At 38.3% G+C, this 18,815-nt stretch overlaps 1 protein-coding gene across 2 annotated transcripts in view; it reads left to right on the top strand.

The window, feature by feature from the left end:
- The first annotated feature begins 8,106 nt into the window (after positions 1–8,106).
- Positions 8,107–18,815, top strand: part of LOC135713804 (alpha-tocopherol transfer protein-like) — a 52,647-nt gene continuing 41,938 nt past the window's right edge. Inside the window, exons 1-2 of one of the 2 annotated variants that reach the window (XM_065237040.1) lie at positions 8,115–8,133; positions 8,219–8,359. In XM_065237040.1, the coding sequence (XP_065093112.1) occupies positions 8,236–8,359 (124 nt within the window). In that variant the 5' untranslated portion in view covers positions 8,115–8,133; positions 8,219–8,235. Of the gene's footprint in view, positions 8,360–18,815 lie in introns of both variants that reach the window. The other variant, XM_065237039.1, reaches the window with a different exon arrangement.

An 18,815-nucleotide genomic window follows, 5' to 3' on the forward strand; every position in this document is an offset into this window, starting at 1 on the left:
TTAAGAACGATGATTGCAAAACCGTTTTATGATTAAGAAGTTGATAATCCCGAGGTAAATAAAGGAAATAGATTGGATATAAATAAAGGATGCGATAATCTGCAATATTACACAAATAGATTGAAGCAATTGTTTTATTTTTTACCATTCTTACAGAGAAGGGAATACATATCGCATGAAAAACCAACTTCAGATCCGAGGAAAATGTCTATCTGTGTGTAACGAAATTAATACGCTCATGTTTATCAGCAATCACTTAACCGAATTGAACGCAATAACCGCAAAATAAAAGGTACTATGGTCCCATTGAACGCTATTGAATATTTTTAGAATTGGTCAACTGGTTCAAGAGATATGCCCGAAACATGTTCCGGTGAGGATGGGTTACCCAAACCCATCATACGACACCTCAAACAACATGATAATTCAACAACGGTTCTTTGGTGGTCATACTGAATGCCCTCACAACCGAACATGTTCCGGGAACCCCCGGGGAAGTGGCCAGGATCTGATTTGACCAAACCCCATCATGCAAGATCTCAAATCACATGAGCAGTCTATAAAAAAGTTCTTGATAGCCATACAGTGCCCAAGACCACATTGGTCACATCCGGATGTTCCGGGAGCCCCAGAGGAAGTGGAGAGTTTCTGACTAAAACTATCATGCGACACATAAAATGACATCAGATTTCAAAAACATGTAAATAATGTAAGCTCCTTGATTTGCAATTATCAGCCTCTTGTTATAGATCAAAGGAGCATGGAGGAAATTTAGGGACAATCCATTAAGTACATTACGCTCTGAGGGGAGGAAGATTCAGAAATCTGTGACCCCACCCGAATCCCGGTACAAACATCGTTCATTGCACCTTGCAAACAATTATGCGAAGTTTCATAGAATTCGGATGGGATTCAAAAGCAGTTTTTTTTTCGATCCAAAATTACGTTCATGAAAATGCATTCTACTTGCCTAGCGGACACTGTGAACACGTTATAATTGACAGAATTTCGGTTTTAAACGAAAAAACTGCTTTAGAATTTCCAAAAATTAATAACGTCCCCTTTGACTTTAATGTGGTGTTTACATCTGCCAGCATAATGTAAACAGTTCGTCAGCATCTACCCGCATGAGATTTCAGGAGCAACTGAAATTCGTGCTAGTTGTTTGCGCTGGTGGAGCTAGTCAACTAGCATAAGTGTAAACAGCCAATAAACGTTAAATAAGCAAGAAGTAAATTTTTGCCTGTATTAGGTCTTATTCAGCTAATTTGTACTAACGATCATTTCATATTCCACTATTCACATTATTACTCAAAACGTCTGATACAGCAGGAAACGTTTTTGTATCCGAATTATTAACAAAAGAGAAAGTCGATTGAAAGAATTTATAACTGTAGCATGATCTGTTTGAAAAGTTGCACGAGATTTGTCAACCTCTTTCCTGGTTCATCGACGAATCCAGGTAATTTTTATAAATATTGGATTTCTAAAGCATTGCTCGCAACTGACGACCGTTACTGCCCATATGATGAAAATCCGCAAAGTTGATTTTGATGTTGCATCAGTTAACTTCAGTTGTTATTATCGCCCAAACAATTTTAGAACAGAAATGGTTGATAGAATATAATTTAAAACAAAATCCACGTTAACATACGACCGACACCACCATCGAATCTTCCGACCATTGGCGTAGATAATGCCAAGGGGGCCAGGCCTCCCCAGAATTTTTGATGTTTTGTTTGACTCACCGGTATTTGGTCAAGTTTGTCAAGTACGATGTTACTGTTTAAGAGCGATTTATGAAATCGGTTCACAAACAAAGATTTTATCAAAGTCCTTTAAGTTGACTACTTTTCTTATATTCTGGATTAAAAGAAACAATTGTCAGAAATTATATTAAATCAAAATTTAATCGATAGCATAATAAGACGTCTTCAGGCTCTACAAATTGATCATGAACCCAGGGATTTTTCTTTAACTTCTGGGAGCTTCGTAAAACTTCAAGGAATTCTAAGAAGTTCAGGGAACATCGTAGAAATTGAGGAAATTCTGATAAACTTCATAGATCTTCAGAAAAATTAGTAGAAACAAAGAATTTGGAGAAGTTCTGACAATTCTAAGTTTGAGGAGCTTCGTAGAAGTTAAGGGAATATTATTTTATTTCAGGAAGCTCATTATTGATCGGGAACCTCTATATAATTTCACTTTCACTTTCACTTTCTTGAAGTCTCATGGCCTTGGAATAATAGTGGAAATTACGTACAAATTCAAGAAATTTCGTTTGTGGAACTTTGCGGAAAATCAACTAGAAACGTTTCCAAAAAGATCATCCATATCGACTCTCGCGTCCCGTGGATGACGAAAGATCTTCGCTCGTTGAAAAGAACTAAGAAGGCTGCTCTCAGAAGATTTACTAAACTCCGCACACTGCCACTGAAATGCTACTATGTCAGACTCAACCACGAGTATAAGCGGTTAAGTCGTCTCTGTTTTCAACGCTATCAAAGGAGGATTCAACGGCGGCTAAAATCACACCCGAAATCCTTCTGGAACTTCGTAAATGAGCATCGCAGGGAAGTCGGCTTACCCTCTTTCATGATTTTTAATGGTGAAACTGCTGGAAATCAACAAGACATTTGCAACCTGTTCTCAGCCAAATTTGCTAGTGTGTTTGAAGCCGAGCAACTCTCCGCTAATATCATTACTTCCGCGGCCAGTAATGTTCCTTTGATCAACCAAACGCTCAGCATGGTCGAAGCCACTACAGATACGATTTCTAGAGCAGCATCTAAACTTAAGACTTCAACTAAGGCTGGACCCGATGGTGTTCCGTCGATTATTCTTAAAAAGAACATCACTTGTCTTTTAGATCCACTGCGCCGCATATTCCAGCTCTCTCTTTCCAGCGGCATCTTTCCGTTTTGCTGGAAGACTGCGGATATGTTTCCTGTTCATAAAAAGGGAAGCAAACGCGACGTAAACAACTACCAGGGAATCACGTCGCTGAGTGCTGTATCAAAACTTTTTGAATTGGTTGTCATAGAGTCCCTAAATGCGCATTGCAAGCAATATCTAAGTACAGATCAACACGGATTAATAACTGGGCGTTCCACAACTACGAACCTGCTGTGCCTAACGTCTTACATCACAGACAGTTTGATTGCTCGGACCCAAACGGACGTTATCTACACAGATCTTACGGCAACCTTCGATAAGCTGAACCACGAAATTGCGATCGCTAAGCTTGATAGGCTAGGGATCGGTGGAAATCTTTTGAGATGGTTTCGTTCATACCTCACGGAGCGCCAATTGACAGTAACTTTGGGTACCTGTCGCTCAGCAAACTTCAACGCAAAGTCCGGTATACCTCAGGGCAGCCATCTGGGACCATTGGTATTTCTCCTCTACTTCGACGACGTTCACCATGTTATCACAGAGCCACGATTATCGTTTGCAGACGATCTGAAAGTTTTTCTGCGCATCCGCTCACTCGCCAACTGCCGTTCTCTCCAAAGTCAGATTGACATCTTTGCTGACTGGTGTAGTCTAAACCGACTGGTGGTCAAATCAGCTAAGTGTACAGTTATTACTTTCTCACGCAAGAAACAACCGATTATTTTCAACTACAAACTATTAGGCACGACTATCGAACGGGTGCACTGCGTGAAAGACTTAGGCGTTTTTCTAGACTCAAAGCTGACATACTCACACCATATATCGTATGTCGTCGACAAAGCGTCCAGAATGCTTGGCTTTGTCTTCAAGATTACTAAGAACTTCACGGACATTTACTGCTTGAAATCGCTCTATTGCTCTCTCGTACGATCTACGTTGGAATACTGCTCTGCTGTCTGGAGCCCGAACTACAATAATGGGGCCGAGCGAATTGAATCTGTTCAACGACGTTTTCTTCGCTTCGCGCTCCGTAAGCTGCCTTGGAGATACCCACTTCGTCTTCCAAGCTACGAGAATCGCTGCCAATTGATCAATATCGAGCCCTTACGTATCCGAAGAGATGTTTTCAGAGCCTTAACCGTCGCCGATACTCTGCAAGGAAGAATCGACTGCGAAGCAATTCTGCAACAAGTGAACATTAATGTTCAACCTCGATCACTACGCAACAGTCTTATGCTGAGCCTTCCACTTCTTCGAACTAATTATAGCATAGGGAGCGCTATTTACGGCTTGCAGCTAGTGTTCAACCGAGTAGCGTCGATGTTCGATTTCCTCTTGACACGGAATATGCTTCGCCGAAGATTCTCTGCCTTTTTTGCTGACCGAAGGCGCTTGATGCCCAACAGCTAAGTGTAAAATTTAAGACTTATAATTTTTTAGTAACTTGACAATGCTTTCCTAGTTATTTTCGTTTGTAACTGCAGTAACTGTAGTATATGTATGTCGTCTGTATAATCTGTACTTTTTTTTACAACACATCATTGGGACTATCTAGTCTGTTGATGCAACCATAACAAATAAACAAATAAAGTGAAGCACACTTTGTAGAAGTTTTGCAAATTTCGTAGCATTTTGAGGAGCTGCTTAAAAACTTCATATAAGTGTAAGGAATTTTGAAAAAGTTCAGGGAATTTTGAAAAAGTTCAGGGAATTTTGTAGAAGATCTAAAAATAGTTCAATAAACTTCTAAGAACTTCAGGGATCCTCGTTTCAGTTTAGGGAACTTCGTTGCAGTTTGGCGGAGATCTTACTTCAAAAAAGCTTCTTAGAGGTTTCAACATTCAACGTGTTTTTATATTACTTCATACGCGAAGTGCGATTTTCAGAGTTGGTTGGAAATGCTAACATGAAGCTTTAGTGTGATAATTTATTAGCTAGAGAATGATCTTTAGAAGAGGGTAATTGGATAGTTCCGTTGGAGTACGGCAGTATGCAAATTTAATTGAAGTTGAAAATGAGCGAAGGGCCAGGATGTGCGTTTGACTTTACAACTGTCGCATTAATGGCCCTTCGCTCATTTTCAACTTCTATTCAATTTTCATACTGTTGTACTCTAACGGAACTATCCACCTACCCTCTTCTAAAGATCATTCTGTAGCTAATAAATTATCACACTAAAGCTTCATGTTAGCATTTCCAACCAAACCACCCCCCCTCCCCCCCCCCCAGATTATTTGTAGATGCCTTAGATGTATTTCCAAAAGTGCAGAGATGTTCGGAGATCTTCGTTAATTACGAGAGATAGAAAAAATATGAAATTTTGAATAAATTCAGGGAACTTTATAGAAGTTGAGGAAATTTTGTAGAAGTTCAGGAAACGTTGCATAAGATATTTTTTCAGACATCCTTCCTTGACAGCAGAAAATATTCAAAAGATCTCCATATAAACAAAGATATTAGTAAAGATCTCTGGATATTTTTCCAAGGCTTCAGGTTGATCAAGCTCTGAGGATCTCCAAGTGTTTAAAAATTCAAATATTCTTTCAAGACTTCATATTGTATACAAAAGTTGAATCTGAAGGAATCTTGAATGATGAATCTAGATTGTATGTACATGTTTGTAAATTATCTATGTAGAAAAACCGTGCCTTGATGATTTAGCTATATTGACAAGAATTAGCACTCCAGCAGCTGAATTCCGGGTGTAAATTTTAGTGACGAGATGGAAATTTCAACATATGCCTAATTTGTAAAAATTCCCATCTTTTCGACGAAATGTATGCCCAGAATTCAGCTGCAAGATAGTTCGAATGGCTTATAACATTAAAAATCCTTGATTTTTCAGTGTTTTTATTATTATTAAATAAATTAAAAACATTGAAAAAGCTCTTATTCGTATAAAGTATGAGTAAATAATAAATTGGAACCGAATTAATTTAACCAAAACTCTATTTAAAATAAAACTATAATATCACAATGCTTTTGTAAAAATAAATTCAATAAGTATCTAGTTAGTTAGTATGATGCATCGAATAAAAAATTCTGGAAATCTGGATAAAGTTTTTTTTTCCTCTGTTCGGGACCTAACACTACTGCGACCAGTAAATTGATCTATTGTAGTATATCCCGTGTCCTTAGTTTAGTGCATGTCGTATTACCATAGAGGTAACTCTAAGACCACTGGGTCCCGAAGAAAATCATTATTATTTTTGGCTCACTCAGTACCAGAACAACGGTCCCAAGCAGTCCCAAGCTATTTCACTCACCCCTGCATGTTCTGCATGAATCCACACACCTCTGATGTTATCTGTCAAAATTTCATAGCGAATCAAAACAAACATAGTGTAGTAATAGAATTTCAACTAGAATAGGGTACGTTAATCGTTTGCTTGGGACCGATAGGCTACTAAAGTGGTGAGCCAATTTAAAATCGTTAGTTTCGTATTGATTGTTGGTATTACTCCCATCACTATTGAGAAATGATGAAGTATTCGATTTTTTTACAGTTGCCACTCTTGCATTTATCGCAAGGATCCGACTCTAATTGAAAGGTCCCGCTATTTATACCCTTCGGAGTGTTGAAACACCCTCCAAAGGCGCGCCCCTTTGTCAGTCAAAATTGGATTCCTTAGCAACAAAATTAAAGTATGACACCGATAATGACCATGCATCAGAACCCTAGTCTTAACCACTTCAAACTAGGGAACAACAAATAGAAGATTAGGAATCACAGAGATGAAGACAACTAACTCATTTTTTTTCCTTGTTTCAAGATCATCCTCGGTAGACAAAGCCGAGTCTTGTCACTATCAACAAGGCATAAAAAGTAACAAGGACTAAGATGTGTTCCTTGAATTACTGAAAAATCCTGTTCCCCTAGTTTGAAGTAGTCAGGACTAGGAATTGGTGGTAGATCTTACATCCCGTAATGTACCACGAAAAGGTGATCTACCCACGCTACGGGGCTAAGGATGCTTTTGCAAAAATAAATTCAATAATTATCTAGTTAGTTAGTATGATGCATCGAATAAAAAATTCTGGAAATCTGGATAAAGTATTACCTGCAGTTACCTTTATGGTATTACCACAGACAAACAGACGTAACACTTCATTGTGTATCTTCGTTCACGCATTTAACGGTTGATTTGAATATTATCAGTTACGCGAACTACTCGCCGCAGCGCTGGCATAGGATCACTTTGACGTTTCTATACATTCTATAGAAGTTTTATGCAATATTGTTTGCGAGTTAGCGAGCAAGCTTGTTTTCCGCGAGAAGCCCGAGAGATGTCGTTACTGAGGTCATATGTTTTGAGATACTATGTTTTCAAGTAAAACTTTTTTAAAGAGTTACGTCTGTTTGTCTGTGGTATTACTTTTCTCTTCAAATATCAGAATCTTGACATTCGTAATCCGGATTTTTCTTAATTTTTGTCAGATGTCAAGATTTTTTTGAAATTTTTAGTTCTTAATTTTTTCTTACTTTCTTATCTTGAAGAGTTTTCCTCTCAAAAAATGCTGTAAGTCTCAGAATCTAGGTAAGTTTCCCAAGATCTTGAATTATGAATGAAGTCCAGGAGATTCAAATCTTGTCTTTCTTTAATATCAAAACCTGGTGATTAGGTCAAACATATTATAATTATAAAAATGCTTATTTCATTTGTTTTTAATATTCATGTACTAAAATTTTTTGAAATGACTGTCTAGGAAGGATCTTGCAATTTAGTTTTAGTCTTAGAATTTTATTATACAAATAAGGCTCATGCTCATAGTTTGTCATAAAAGTGTACCCGTGGTATTATGATCACGAAAAGCGATTAGTTTACTCAAAGGGGAATTGTACCAGTAGCGTCCATCAATTCATGATCCTACGTTTTGAAAAATAATCGAGCGCTACTTTGTTCGCGGTTCACTATCATTTGAGGAGTAATTTTTGGGTGGTCATGGGACCGTTCCAAAAGTTGACGAACGCGTTTTACAATCAAAATAATTATAAATTTAACTGTAATAAAATATGTTCTCCAGTATAACGTACTGACATATTGAACTGCAATAAGGTAGGCTTATTTCATTCTCGATAACTATAAATGCGTTAGTTCCTCCACCATATAGCAATTAAGTGCGATGACCATGATGACGGTGAGCAAATGTAGGTAGAGAACGTTTGAGCTTTGCTTGTAGCTACATGTTCAGTGTTGAACAAGCGCTTGGATCAGCAAGCTCTGCTTTCAAATCACGGTTAGTGCATTCGATTTCAACGGTGGTGCTTTAACGTTCCGTCGTTCCTGAAGTGCGTAAACGAGAATTTTTCAACTCATCTTAGGAATATCACAAATCACAATGGGAAAATTGCAAGTTGCGGATGTGGAAGACGAATACAAAAAGTTTCCAGATCTAAAACGTGAAGATGTTAAAAAGATTCATGAGTGGATGGACAAACAACCACATCTGCCGACACTTAGTGGTGTGTATATTTGTTGTGTTTTGTGGTTGTTTTTTTTTTTAAATATATTTGTAAATTTAATTATGGTTGAAGAAGTTTCGTTTATTGGTTTGAAGTAGATATTTCTGTATATTTACTTGAGTATCTGTGGTGTTCCTTACCTACGATATACAAAATGGTCAACTTTGACAAGTTGTTACTTTGTTCTCTTAAGATCAATTGAGCTGAAACGTTCGCCACAGAACTACAAATGTGTTCAATTTTACGATCACAAAATACCAAATTTTTGGAAGCACCTGCCGGAAAGTGAGACACTAGGTAAAATTGTTCAAAATAATGAATAGTGAATATTTGCAGTACATAAAAATTCAAATAAAAAACTGCTATTATTTTGAACAATTTTACCTAGTGTCGCACTTTCCAACAGGTGCTTCCAAAAATTTGGTATTTTGTAATAGTAAAATTGAACATATTTGTAGTTCTGTGGCGAACGTTTCAGCTCAATTGATCTTAAGAGAACAAAGTTACATCATGTCAAAGTGGACCATTTTGTATGGAAATCGGCATGCGCTATGCATCTTCTGGGGAATATTTTTTGTTTTGTATTTTTTTTTATTTAGGAGGTTTTCAGCCAAAGGCTGGTTCGCCTCTGGATTCAAGGGAATAAACACATCTAAAAAAATTGATTGTACACGCAGAAAAATTGATTTTTGTTTCAGGGCCTAATGCATTTTGTTATTGATTCAAACATATTGTATCACTATTTCAACAAAACAAATGTTAGAATCAACAAAATGGTTTTTAGAATCAACAAACAGATTATTTACTCTACAGCCAGTTTGTTGATTCACAAATATTTTTCTTTGAATTAACCGAATAATATATTTGAATCAATACCAAAAATATATTAGGCCCTAAGCCAAAAACATATCCATTTGAATTTAAAAATCATTTCTCTGCATTTAGCCAAATGCTATCTATAATGACTTTGCTTTTAAATAAAAAAAATTTCAATCAAATTATTAGTAAAATAGATTAATTTTTTTTTAATATTTTCTCTCTAGCAAAAATAGAAGTCAATTCAGAGACTTGAAAATAATTCTGAGATAGTGGAAAATTTATTAATAGATTTAGGAGAAAACCAAATTTTCATGGATTTTTGAAAGTCTATGTTTTCAAACGATGGTACAATATGACAAACATGCGAATTCATTGTTAGATTAACAAAACGAAGTAGCATTGATTTTAATTGAAGACTGATGATTATTTGACTGATGGGCTTAAATATACCAGCTCCAGGCCATAAGAAGAAAAAAAAAAAAAATATGTTGATTCTTCTCCGATTTGCGTATTTGACATTTTCCAGTGAATTGTAGCACAAAATCGTCACTTCTGATCAAAATGACGTCTAAGACAAAGTTATCTAGAAAAGTAAAGTCGTTCTCAGAAAAATATATATGGTATTTTTTTAGTATATATATAAATAAGTGTTTTGTTTTCAGAATAAAGCTCATAAAAAATGCAAACTTTTGGAGTATTTAAATCGCAGGACATCAACTTTAGGTCATATTTTTAAACTTAGTGTTAACAAACTTTTTCATGTAATATTTACACGGCTAAGAATTTCGTTTTCTGTGTAGAAATTACTCAAAAACACGTACTAGTAAAAAGTTCTTGTTCTACGAGTTTTGTCAATTTTAAAGTGTCCATGGTTTTAAATATGCCAAAAGTTTGTATTTAAAAAGGGCATCACTAAATCTGGCACTATGTCATTTTAAAATGAGTTTATGGCATTATAAGTGCTCATTCATCATCATCCATGCACACAAGTTATATTAGTAAAAATAAATCTTCAAAGCATCATTTCTCTCGTGGTCCCACCCACTTACCCTACACCCAACCGGTGGATGTAAGATTCGCTTACAATTATGTGGGATTCATCATCAGAGGATGTAAGTGGAGACCGCATGAACCGAGGATGCGATATACCTAGCTGCGGTCCGATGTAAGAAAATTGGAGACCGAAAAATGTGGAGTTGTATTAGTGAGTGAAATTAATATGTCGAAAAAAATAGAAAAGAGGTTGCCGACTGGACTCTAAAACCACGGACGTTGCGACTAGCAGACCTGTGCTTTCTCCACTGCTCTCTCCATGCTTCTGAATATGGTCAGCCTAAAAGCAAACATGAAGCGCTCATTTTCTCGCATGCTCGACTTCGTATGCTTTTTCTGCTGGAGAGATTCGAGTTAAGTGTGTGCGTCGTTCTACAATGTTCTACAATGTGCGTCGTTCTACAAGCTTACTGGTACCTTGTATAGACCAAAAGCGTAGATGCAACACGAAATAAAAGTGCTCGACTTCGTATGCTTTTTCTGCTGGAGAGATTCGAGACAAGTGTGTGCGTCGTTCTACAATGTTCTACAATGTGCGTCGTTCTACAAGCTTACTGGTATAGTCGAAAGCGTAGATGGAACACGTAATAAAAAAAAGACAAAAAACCATTACATCGCCTGCATGGTCAATTGCTAACATTCGTTGCGATGTTCATGAACAGAGGATGATAGGAACTGGAACTAACATTCATTGTAATAGATTTTTGGTTTGCGTGTATGGTCTCTTAATATGTTTTTTTTGATTATTCTATTTACAACCAATGTCGCAGTTTTTCATCAGAAATAGATGGCCATAGAAAAATAGCAACATTGGTTTATTGTCTTGTCTCAGCTCTATATTAAAAATAAAATAAACGATATTTTGCTGTAATTTATACCATTTTTTTAAGCATTAGATAAAATTCAACACGATTTTTCACATTGTAGTGGAAATCAAATAGAAATAATAAGATTTTTGTCACACAAGCTAATGCTCATACGTACTCTCAAGTCCAACTTCCCCAGTGTGCATTAACATTTATACACTAGCGACATCTGCTGCAAAACTCGAGCTAGTTTCATTCCATTGAAGGATTTCCAATAAGAAATCTGGACGCACCAAACCATTAACACGTGTGGAAATTCTTGAATTATTGATGGCACATTGATGTTCTACTGCTACTTTTGAATTTATGTTGCCAATTTTCAATTTATTGATGCTCTGTTTAACAGTTGACTGGCAAACCAAATATTTTCTATTGAAATTTATCTACTTTTCAAGAAGGTACACCGGGGCAAGTGGGACTTAAAAATTTGATAGTTCAGCCACTCAGCATTACGAGCTTGTGTAATTCACAATAATCCTTATTTGGAAATTTTCAATACATCAAATAGATGGTAGCAGCGCTAAAGTACCCAACATGGTGTATTATATCTGTTTTTCATTTATTTATTTTTGTAATCCACTCAATTGATGGTGAAGCGAAAATTTATTGTCCTGAAAAGTTCTGTAAACATACTTTTTACAGTTTCAGTAAATAAATATTTTTCGTTTTGCAAAATCTGGATGCAGTTGTTTGGTATATATATTATTTTGCACAGCGAAAAATGTTTTATGTGCAATTATTACTGAAAAAGCTTGTTTGTCTGGTGACAGATGATCATCACATGTATATTAAACATAAATGTAACGTTTTTGAACTGAAAAAACTGCAAGTACACATCATGCTCGAAAAGATCGATAACATTGGATTCAAACACATTGTTGTGATAGGTCTCAATTGCCCCGGGCCATTTATTAATTTAATATACCGTGACCTCTGGGATTAATGTACTATTGATGCAAACTATCTAAAACTTGCAATCTCTTTCGTGTACATTTCTTCAATTTACTTATGATGATCACTGCCAGCAAAACAGGCCTATCTCAAGTAAATTTGGACAAAATGCTTCATAAAAGATGAGTGCGTGTAACTTTATTCGCTAGTTCAAAGTGACAGGTTAGTAAAACGTGTTTCATGGAGACGGGGTTGAACGCAATAATCATTTTTTCAGTGTATACAATGTAAGCGGTAGCACTGTATCTTTCATCTTCAGGAGGGTTTGACCCTAGAATTTCCCATTAAAACGAGTTATATCCACCGTTCTAACGTACCCCGTAAGCGGCGCCGGTAGTGTAGGGGTAAGCGTGATTACCTCTCCCCCCAGCAGGCCTGGGTTCAATCACAGTCGGCGCCGCCGGCATGTTCTGAGTCGATAGGTAGGGTCCAGGTGTGGGAGCTGCCTCCCTGGCGTCGGTACCATTGGTGCTCAGCACTCAAAACAAGATCGACGAAAAAAAAATCAAGAAAAAAAACGTACCCCGTTTTCTCACTTGCCCCGGTGTACCTCAATTGATTTAATTTAATGATGATCAATTCATTGCTCCTCAGAGGAGGTTGATTGGTCGATCATCTGTAGTTGAATTTTTCACTACCATCGGCGATAGCAAATATTTATTTAAACGTAAACAGTGACTTGGATCGTCGTCACCCACTCAAACTAACTTCATCACACAAATAAATGGATAAAAATAACAACATGTTTCCCCTGATTTGCGATAAATCGACGATTTAAAATTTCCATTCGATAGTGGTGGTTGTACTTTGCGTCATTGAATGGTCAACTGCGGATAATCGAGTACGACCTGTCAACCTGGCGCAGAATTTGGGTTTCATTTGATATTGAACATCCAAGCCACAAGCTGTTAAAATTAGTACTTTCGGAAGTAGATACTGACCTCAAACGATTAGGTACCTTCACTCAGTCATTGACTTCTCAATGTCAAAGTGCTTTAGAAATTGCTACCGCTCTCATTCATTTTTGCACAGTAGCCAATGCTAATAATTGCTCCGAGGTTCCCAATAATTTGCAACGTAATTGCCGTACACACATTTTGCGTGATCCGCAATATCATTAGAAGATTCGTCATGGGATACTCGCTCAGATGCTGAAGGTAAATGATCTTTCAATGGTGAGAGAGACGTGAATCACAAATAATAAGCTATAGCTTTGTTCGTTTCATATTACATTAGTAGTTGCTGTTGTCAGCTTCAGGTATTTATTTAGATGAACATTTATATAATTCTATACTAGGGTAACTGTTCCAGTTAGCAGCAACCTTTCTGGTGGGTTCTTTAAACATTCCATACGTCGGAATGAGATTACATCATATGTCATATTATTAATTATTATTATTTTACTGAAGGCTTGACCATCCCTTATGGCATGTTCAGACTACAGAGATATTTTAATAATGTCGTCAGGCTTGTTACCTTCCAACATGTTATAATTTCTCTGTCTGACCAGTGCTTTTATCTTCGTTCAATCATCAGCCTTTTAACGTCATCAAGATAACCTTAATATTATATTTAGACTAAAGAGCCAAAGTATGTTGCAAGACTTGAAGACATTTCCCATGTTGATAATTATTGTAACATGTTACAGAGGCTCTAATGCGACAAACAAACAATTTTAGCTGCAGACTAGCTTATACAGACCTACATTAACTGTACATGCAAATTTTTTGCAGTATAAGCTAATCTGCAGCAAAAATTGTTAGTTGGGTATAGCTTGCCCTATCATAGTCAACCTTGGAAAAATGTACAGATAATATTCAATATCATCAAGTCGTTATAACACAACGATTGATGAGTTTGTTCAAAAGATAAATTTCTTCCCTTAGGCTAAACGCTCCTATAGTTGTGGGTGATTCATTTTGGTTGAATTGAAAAAAAATAATTTGATAACCTACCTAACTACGAATAATTTAACCTAATTAGCAAGATTGACTTGATCTCAGACAGGCATCTCTGAACATTTCGAGGATAAGTGTACTCCGCTCATCCAGTGACTGCAGACCAGCTAGGCGAAATCAAAATCAAAATTCAATTAAATTCGTGTATTTCAGCGAACAGAAGTTATAAAATTCCTGTGAATATTAAATTAAATTAGGATAAGTATCATATAAGCACAAACGAAGTGACAGACGACTAACTGGCGAAGAAATCCATTTAAATAATGTGGTTCACAGTAATAGAATTTTCTTGGAAGCTTGTGCCATCATCCACCAGATGGGTTAGTTTTTTTGTTTTGATTTGAACAAAGTTGATTTTGTGTACAATGATTTTTTGACAGTGTGCAAAGAGTGCGTATCATTTTGTCATTTTTTTTATGCATTTCAGTTTTGAGTAGAGTGAAAGAGATAGAACCAAAACATTCTAGTACATTTGGTGAAAATGCTAGTTCAATCTAGTAGTAGTGTTGCCATGTGGTACAATCCAGTAGTAGTGGTGCTGCCATGTGGTACACTGAAAAATTGCAATAGCAGGTTAGTCACCAAAGTTTTCGAGCCGCTCCGTCTGTCACTTCGTTTGTGATATAAGGCTTACCTTTTAGTGATTCTCGCCGTTTAATCAATAAATTGTTATCGTTTAGGTCGTTTACCAACCGACGTTCGCCAAATCTCTTGGAGCAGTATTTTCAGGAACATCAAAACATGGGCGATGAGTGTCAATGGATCGAATACCAGCATCAGCGTGCGTAGAATATCCCTTTTTGTTGGCCGAAGATTCCCTGAGATGAGTTCCTGGTCGTATCGTGCGGAGACCTTGTAGGTGAAGCAGTCCTTTGAGGTATCGCACCACATACCAACGTCGAGGTTCTTCTCCTTCGTCGTTTCCTCACTCACCGCCACCAAGACGCTACGCGAGTTCGATATCGAGTTCCGCATCTTGAAACCGGCCGATGCGTGAATCCTTTTCACGTCCTGTACAAACTTAACTGCTTCCTCTGCAAACTTCACGCTCACCAGCATATCATCCACATAGTGCCGTTTGTCGCGCCAGTGGTGTGTTGGTAAGCGTGATTACCTCTCACCCCAGCAGGCCTGGGTTCAATCCCAGTTGGCACCGCCGGGATGTTCTGAGGCATAACATCTCTGATCACGCCTTCCTTCGAAAGGGAAGTAAAGCCGTTGGTCCCCGGATCATGAGTTGATGGGTCGATAGGTAGCGTCCAGGTGTGGGTGCTGCCTCCCTGGTGTCGGTTGCATTGGTGCTCAGCACGGAAAACAAGATCGACGGAAAACAAATCAAGAAAAAAAAGTGCCGTTTGACAATTGCATTGACAGCTTCCGGATGATCCCGCTCGAACCGCATAGCGTTACTAGTTTTCACATATTGTGCAGTACTTGGTGAGCAACAAACACCGAAGGTCATCACTGTAGTATAGTAACGCTATTATATAATCGTAATGCCTGTTGGCTTAGGGATCTGCGTTGACTGATGTGAGAGAGTACAAACAATAAAGACAGAAGTGTTTCAGAGAGCAACAGATAACGACGTGTTTTCCTTCCTTCTCCTACGGTCTCCTACGGACACTACAATCACCTGCACTACGTAGACGCTCGGCTCCGTCGCTTGGTCGTCTTCCTTCCATGACAGATACGTATTTCGACTACAATGTGCAGTCTTCATCAGTGTCATTCCCACTAAAGAACTTATCAAAATCTAACCCCCTTAAGAACTCATCCCTAGGTAAAAAAAAGTCAAGATCACATGAATTAAATGAAAGATAACCTTTTTTGCTGTTTTATTTAGGCATTCCGCTAACAACCCAATTTCATTACTTCATTATGATGGCATGACTTTTTTACCTAGGGATGAGTACTTAAGGTGGTTAGATTTTGATAAGTTCTTTAGTGGGAATGACATTGATGAAGACTGCACATTGTAGTCGAAATACGTATCTGTCATGGAAGGAAGACGACCAAGCGACAAAATTACATATTAAGAATCTCACTGTTCCACTATTTTTCGTTGAATTATCACCTTTTAGTTTAGGAATAAATTATTATTAGATAATAGTTAGCATATAAGTTCACTAGGTTTAGTTCAAGAAGTAAATATAGAAGTATTTTAGTCTAAATTTATAAAACTTTCCCGTTTGGCGTCTGCCTACTACACAAAGATCAAAAACTACCCAGAAGGAAGTACTTTTCCCTCAATTCCGGGGTTTAGCCCAATAACCCAAATTTGAGTAAATCACAGGTAGCAGTTTCCATTTATCACCAGCAAAAAATTACCTACTTAAGTATATTCCGAGGTATATTCTACCTAAAATTAAGTTATGCACTATGCAATTTACCCAACAGTAACTTATTGGGCTGAACTATATCGTTGGGTCGAATCTCTCGTTCTTTTTTTGACAACAATAACGAGTGCAAGTGAGAGGCTAACTCAATATCAAGTAAAAAGAACAGATCTTGTTCTGGATCCTTTAGAGTTTGAGGTGATGGCACAGCACAGTTCTCCCAGATTGGCGTCCCGTACTCAATGGCGGGGTCGATGATTTGCTTGTGGACGGCAAACTTGTTTTAAGGGGAAGTTCGCCGCTCCGAAAAAAATAATTACGTTTTGAATTGTCTAAAAATATAGGAAAAAGATATATAAAATCAAAAGCATCACATGTTTTCTTTACGTAATATAGGCTGTTACCTCTATGGTATAAGTCATCATGGCAATGGGAGTATTATGAAGGTGGATAAGCCGAGGTGAATTGAAGTGCTGAAATACTATGGTCTGTGTTTTAGCTGCATTGATTCAAATCTTCCAGCTTTTGAAATAGTCGGACAGAACACCCAGGCCTGATTGAAGTTTTCTCGTCATAACACGGATCACTCGACTCTTAAGGCCCACGCAAATAAGATCCGGATCGGACGCGTTGCGGCAAAGTGACAGCTAAATCTATTGTCTAACTGTCAAATTAACGTCAACGCAACGCAAACGGATCTAATGTGGGTGGCCCTTTATAGATGATGGCAGTGTCATCCGCGAACATTCACAAAATACCACCACCCGGAAGGGGAGCAACATCTGACGTGTAGATGTTGAGGAGTATAGCAGGCTACCCTGGGGAACCCAGCGTCAACGTTAAACGTATCAGAAGGTGAATTGTTCAAGACGTCCTGAAATGATCTGCCCGACAAGTAGTTTTTGATGATCTTAACAAGGATGATCGGAAAGTTGTATCGATGCAGCTTGTACACGAGACCATCATGCCAGACATTGTGGAACGCCTTCTCTACTTCTAACAATGCCATGGCAGATGTATTAGAAACGGACTTGTTCCGCTTGATGATGTTAGTAACCCGTGCGAGTTGGTGGATGGTAGAGTGGCCTTTCGTAAACCCGAATTGCTCTTTGAGAAAGATGTTATTATCATTTGAAAACACCAGCAGACGGCTGAGTATCAACTTTCGAGATGGATGACAAGAGGCAGATGGGGCGATAGCTTTTGACACTGGTATAGGGTCTTTGTCAGGCTTGTGAATTGGAATGATTTTGGCTAAATTCCAGCATGCAGGGAAGTAGCCAAGCACCAGATACGTATTAAAGACCGCTGCAATGTGTTCAAAGAAGTGAACACTCAAGCTTTCCAACTCGAGGTTGACCACTCCATCGACACCAGCGGCACTAATGTTCTTGATTGATTTAATAGCTGCTATCACTTCATCAGCCTATATACTACTTTCGTCAGGGACAACTACGGGGTGGCAGCGACATTGCCTCCGGTACTACAGGATCGTGGGGACTCGAGGATTAGGCACCCCAGCAGTAAACGAGACCGATGTAGCAGCAGCAGCCATTCGGTTGTTCAGAGAAAGCGGCGGAAGCACCGGAATTTGGTGCTGTTGGGAGATGGCAGGAAAGTTCTGCCCTTTGTTTTCTGGCACCCTTCTGCGGTCAGTTTGATTCTGCGTAGAGGATTTTTTGCAGATTGCGTTAAATTTCGCTCTTTCCGGGCACGTCTTGCTGGTTGCCCGATGTGCTGTCCCACTATTCGCACATTTGGGATCTGCGTCCTCCATTATCTCGTAGGCATCAGATGCGTGCTGCTCACCGCAATTGTTGCAGTGGTAGGCTATGTGGAAGTTTTCCGTACCTTGTTCGAACAGCAAGCAGTTCACGCATTGGGTGACGTCAAAAGTTGACAGGTTTGTACCGTTCCCATATCACCACGATGTGGAACAGCACCCGAATATTCTGCAGATCATTGATACACGTTGAGTTCTTCCCCGCATAAACAATAACCATAAGAAGCGCCTAACAACCAATTCGGGATATGATCCCAACTTTATGTGGTATGGACGTACCATCTATGATATCGTAAGTGCATGATACCCGTTTATTAGGGTCTCCAGGTGAACCAGATACAGCTTGGAACGGTACTTGCGAGTGGCGTCATGCCGATTCATCTTGTTAATCTGGATTGGCTTGCGTCCGTTCTCCTTCAACTCTTTAGACTGTGTGTTCCATGTTGGGGAGGCCACGTAGGACTACCTTGAGAGGCTTTTCGGCCTCGTGGTCGCGGGAGAAATACTCCAAATTTTATTGCTTCAACACCGTCTCGACGGCCCTGCTGGCACCATCAGCTTGTAGGCTTAGTGCATTTGAGACCTTTACCTATGTAAAAGTCGATTTTCTATCGCAATCCTCCTGGGAATCCTTTTACGAAGAACGGTGGATCTTTCTTCTTATTTTCACCGTCAGTTCATTGCCGATTT

Source organism: Ochlerotatus camptorhynchus, unplaced genomic scaffold (assembly GCF_037179485.1).
Source record: "Ochlerotatus camptorhynchus isolate MF236.1 unplaced genomic scaffold, CSIRO-AGI_Acam_v1.1 ptg000579l, whole genome shotgun sequence".
Taxonomy (NCBI): domain Eukaryota; kingdom Metazoa; phylum Arthropoda; class Insecta; order Diptera; family Culicidae; genus Ochlerotatus; species Ochlerotatus camptorhynchus.